At 45.0% G+C, this 5,000-nt stretch overlaps 1 protein-coding gene across 5 annotated transcripts in view; it reads right to left on the bottom strand.

The window, feature by feature from the left end:
* The window catches only part of LOC127622734 (semaphorin-3D-like), a 49,500-nt gene that overhangs the window by 10,986 nt on the left and 33,514 nt on the right, over positions 1 to 5,000 (bottom strand). For 4 of the 5 annotated variants that reach the window (XM_052096796.1, XM_052096797.1, XM_052096794.1 and 1 more), the window contains 2 exons: positions 357 to 433; positions 35 to 171 (listed from right to left, as the gene is read on the bottom strand). In XM_052096796.1, coding sequence (XP_051952756.1) covers positions 35 to 171; positions 357 to 433 — 214 coding nt within the window. The remainder of the gene's footprint in view (positions 1 to 34; positions 172 to 356; positions 434 to 5,000) is intronic. The other variant, XM_052096795.1, reaches the window with a different exon arrangement.

Below are 5,000 nucleotides of genomic sequence, written 5' to 3'. Positions count from 1 at the left end.
CATGAATATGGAGGCAGGTATGAGTTAGTCGTACCTCTTGCCGGTGGTCAGCTCCTGGTTTAAGTATGTACCAGCGGATCTGGGCCTGCTGGGATTTAGAAACACACTCAAGAAACGACGAGTTACTCTCCACTCCGTACAACACCTTCTCCTCAACATTCCTCCCTAACACTGAGAGAGAGAGAGAGAGAGAGAGAGAGAGAGAGAGAGAGAGAGAGAGAGAGAGCGAGAGGAGTCAATCAGCATTTCTGTATATGTTGTGTTTGTGTTTTAGTCCATTAGGGGAACCCCACAGGACAATGTAACGTCTTAGATCAAAACAGAGCTCATGCATGTGCACACACATACACACTCACACGCTTCCTCACCATCCTCTGTGTCCCAACAATTGCTGGACGGGTCTCCATGTTTGATGTCCTGCCTTCTGGCCCTCCTGTGTGCACATACGACAGACATCTATGACATCTAATAACATCGTCAGCTGCACCTGATTCATGATATAATATCTAAAAGGAATCTTTTCCCCCGAAAATGAACACTCTGTCTTCAATCACTTACCCTCATCTCAAACCCATTACCTATGTGTACCTATGTGTATATGTTTATAAATTGCTGTATTCATTAATATTAGTTATCATGAACTAACAATGCACAATCATTTTCTTGGCACTCACTAATCTTTGCTAATGTTAATTTCAACATGAACTAGTACACTCTTTAAACTTAAACATGTGCATGTTATAATAATTCAATGCAACAGGAACTAACTTGAACTTCCAATGATTAGGGATGAAACGGTAAACCACGATAATATTAACTGACTTGGGCGCAGCATGCAACATTATTATTGTTGTTTTTTATGGTGAAAACATGGTGGAAGGCAATGACAGCGCTCGGGGGAATATTCAAACCTTTCAGGAAGACCAAATCAGAAGTGTGTCATATTTTGGATTTTATAAGTTTGCTGAGGTAATTAGTATAATTAGTAGTTTGTGTGTGTCTGAAAGAGTGTTTGTGTGCATGTTTGTGTGCATGTTTGTGTGTGTGTGTGTGTGTGTGTGTGTGCGCGCGTTTGTGTGTGTGTGTTTGTGTGTGTGTGTGTTTGTGTGTGTGTGTGTGTGTGTGTTTGTGTTTGTGAGTGTGTGTGTGCATGCATGTGTGTGATTGTGTGTTTGAGAGTGTCTGTGTGTGTGTGTATGTGTTTGTGAGTGTGAGTGTGTGTGTGTCTGTGTTTGTGTGTGTGTGTATTTGTGTGTGTGTGTTTGTGTGTGTGTTTGTGTGCATGTTCGTGTGTGTATTTATGTGTGTGTTTCTGTGTGTTTGTGTGATTGTGTATGTGTTTGTGAGTGTGTGTGTGTGTGTGTTTGTGTGAGTGTGTGTGTTTGTTTGTGTGAGTTTGTGTGAGTTCTTTGAGATCCTGTGGGCTCAAGCAGAGGAGTGGAACGCAATCCGAACCTCCGCGACCCAGGACAGCCGCAGTACCCTGCCCCCACCCATGCTCCTGAAGATGGGGGCAGATGATGATGTTGAGGCTTTCCTTGATCTCTTCGAGAAAACCGCGGAGATCTGGTGCTGGATGCATGACCAGTGGGCGGCCAGGCTCCTCACGCTGCTGTCTGGGGAAGCCCAGCTCGCTACCCAACAACTGCCGGTGGCTAATCTCTGCAGCGGGTGGGTCGTAGTCCGGAACAGCACCACCAGCTTTTCCGGACCTTGAAGATGGTTAAGACTGACCGCTCGCTTGCGTTCGCTCAACGGCTCCCGGACGCGTGACGAAAAGGGCTGCTGGAGGGGGTCCACTACATCGATGGAGTGTTAGATCAGGTGGCGCTGGAGCAGCTGGTCCATCGTCTACCCAGGGGTACCACGGAGTGGGTCCAGTGCCACCGCCCGGCATTGTTGGAGGGATTTTCCCCATTCAAGCTGGTGTATGGGCGGCGCCAGCACGGGGTGCTTGATGTCATCCGCGAAGCTTGGGAGGAGGGATCTTCAAATAACAAGAATGAAATTCAGTACGTTCTTGATCTTTGAGCAAACCTCCACACACTGGGGCAATTAACACAGGACAATTTGCTCCAAGCTCAAGAGCGACAGAGTCGGCTGTATAACAGGGGAACTCGGCTGTGGGAATTTGCACCTGGAGATAAGGTACTCATATTACTCCCAACATCGAGCTCTAAATTACTCGCCAAGTGGCAAGGACCCTTTGAGGTCACACGACGAGTGGAGGATCTCGATTATGAGGTAAAGCAATTTGATAGAGGGGGCGCACGTCAAATATATCACCTCAACCTCCTGAAATTGTGGAGGGAGGCGGTCCCTGTGACGTTGGCTACGGTAGATCCAGAAGGGCGGAGCTCGGGCCGGAGGTAAATACAAACCACAATCATAACACCCCAGTCACTTGTGGAGAACACCTCTCACCATATCAACTCACAGAAGTTGCCAAGTTGCAACAGGAGTTTGCAGATGAGTTTTTCCCTCTACCGGGTCGTACAAACATCATCCAGCACCACATCGAGACCGAATCGGGAGTGGTGGTACGTAGCCGTCCCTATCGCTTGCCCGAACACAAAAAGAAAATAGTTCGGGATGCGACAGGATTGGATGCGGTGCTTGATATGGGGGTAATAGAGGAATCCCACAGTGATTGGTCCAGCCCAGTTGTTCTTGTTCCCAAGAGTGACGGGTCTGTATGGTTCTGTGTGGATTATAGAAAAGTCAACGCAGTTTATAATTTGAAGCATACAATACCCTGTGTTGATGAGTTGCTCGATCGGTTAGGTACTGCTCAGTTTTATTCCACGTTGGACACCAATTTCCCGTGAAAAACAGCCTTCTCCACGCCGTTCGGATTGCACCAATTTGTAACGCTTCCGTTCGGTTTGTTGGGGGCCCCGGCTACGTTTCAGCGTCTCATGGACAGTATCCTCCGGCCACATTTGGCTTACGCCGCATGTTGCATGTGCCGATTGGCAGCGGCACATGCAACATCTAAGGGTGGTCCTGAGAACGCTGCGGCAGGCGGGGCTCACAGCAAACCCCAAGAAGTGCGTGATTGGGCGTGTGGAGGTACGGTATCTGGGGTTCTACTTGGGCCACGGCCAGGTGCGTCCCCAAATTTAAAAGACTGCGGCAATTGCGACGTGCCCGAGACCCAAGATGGGGGTGAGGCAGTTCCTGGGGCTGGCTGGCTATAAGAAAAACCCTAAATGTTTATTTGACACTATTAATTCTATTGTTTCTCCATCTGTTTCTCCAATTGCGGTGCTCTCTTTGTCAAATAGCAATGTATTTCTTAACTTCTTTGTTGAGAAAATTAAGGATATCAGAGTTACTATTTTACCCCCGCCTGTACACAAGGCCTGTACTTCGGGTCTTTCCTATCCATGTTTCTCTTTTAAAATTGTGTCACTATTCGATGTCTCTACTCTATTAGATAAACTGAAGCCATCTTATGGCCAGAGTGATGTTCTTCCAACTATGCTGTTTAAGCAGGTTTTTGATAATATTGGCCCCTGCGTTGTAGAAATGATCAATACTTCACTTTTAACTGGGGTGGTTCCTGACTTTTTTAAACATGCTATTGTTGAACCTGTTCTTAAAAAGCCCAGTTTGAACCTATTGCAACCCTCGAATTACAGGCCGATATCTAAACTTCCTTTTATGGCTAAGATTTTAGAGAAAGTGGTAGCAGAGCAGCTTACTACCTTCTTAGAGAATAATGATATTTTTGATAAATATCAGTCAGGTTTTCAGTAAAAAACATTCTACGGAAACTGCACTGGTGAAAGTTTCAAGCGTATATTTTGATGTCTGCTGATTCTGGGAAGCATACAGTGTTAGTTTTGCTGGATCTTACATCTGCCTTTGACACCATTGACCACAATATTATGCTTAATAGACTACAGGCACTATTAGGGATATCTGGATCAGCTCTGAAATGGTTTTCATCTTACCTTACTGGTAGAAGTTTTAGTGTTTATATAAATCAGAACATGTCAGACACTGCAGGTTTATTGAGTGGTGTTCCGCAGGGTTCTGTCCTGGGACCGATTCTTTTCCTTCTATATATGCTTCCTTTAGGACAGATTATAAGCCAGTTTCAAGATGTCTCTTATCACCTGTATGCAGATGACATTCAGTTATATTGCTCCTTTAAGCCCACTGAGTTATTTAAATTATCATCTTTAATGAACTGTCTGAGTAGGATTAAGCAGTGGCTAAATGACAACTTTTTAATGTTGAATTCAGCTAAGACTGAAACTTTAATCATTGCCCCTGAGCAGAGCATCCCTCAGATAAAGAAACACATTTGTGACTTAGGTTCGATCTGTTCAGCCCAGTCTCAGGAGTTTGGGAGTTGTTTTTGATACGGCCATGTCTCTGGAGAAACATTCAAAACATCTTATTAAAAACTGTTTCTTTCAGTTAAGGAACATTTCGAAGATAAGAGCCTTAGTGTCAAAAGCCGAGCTAGAGATGATCATTCATGCTTTTATCTCGTCTCGCTTGGACTATTGTAACAGTCTTTTTATCTGCCTTAATAAGAAGGATCTTGGTCGTCTTCAGACTGTCCAAAATTCTGCTGCTAGGCTTTTAACCCACACGAGTAAAAGGGCACATATTACTCCAGTTTTAGCTTCACTCCATTGGTTACCAGTGCTATTCAGAATGCACTTTAAAATTCTGGTCCTAACTTTTAGAGCCCTACAAGGACAGGCACCCTCATACATCTCTGACCTGATACAGCTGCGTACATCCTCACGTAGTCTGAGATCAACAGGTCAGAGACTATTAGTTGCCCCCTTTGCACATTTTAAAACTAGGGGGACCGTTCATTCCAAGTTGTTGCACCCAGGTTGTGGAACGCTTTGCCTCCTTCAATACGCTGCTTGGATTGTGTGGAAAAATTTAAAAGTCAGCTAAAAACTTTGCTTTTTAAAGAGGCTTTTGATTAGTTTGGAGGATGGTTGACGCTCGGTCTATTGTGTATGTGT

The sequence above is a fragment of the Xyrauchen texanus genome, chromosome 29, assembly GCF_025860055.1.
Source record: "Xyrauchen texanus isolate HMW12.3.18 chromosome 29, RBS_HiC_50CHRs, whole genome shotgun sequence".
Classification (NCBI taxonomy): domain Eukaryota; kingdom Metazoa; phylum Chordata; class Actinopteri; order Cypriniformes; family Catostomidae; genus Xyrauchen; species Xyrauchen texanus.
This window is presented reverse-complemented; position numbering and strand designations above follow the sequence as displayed.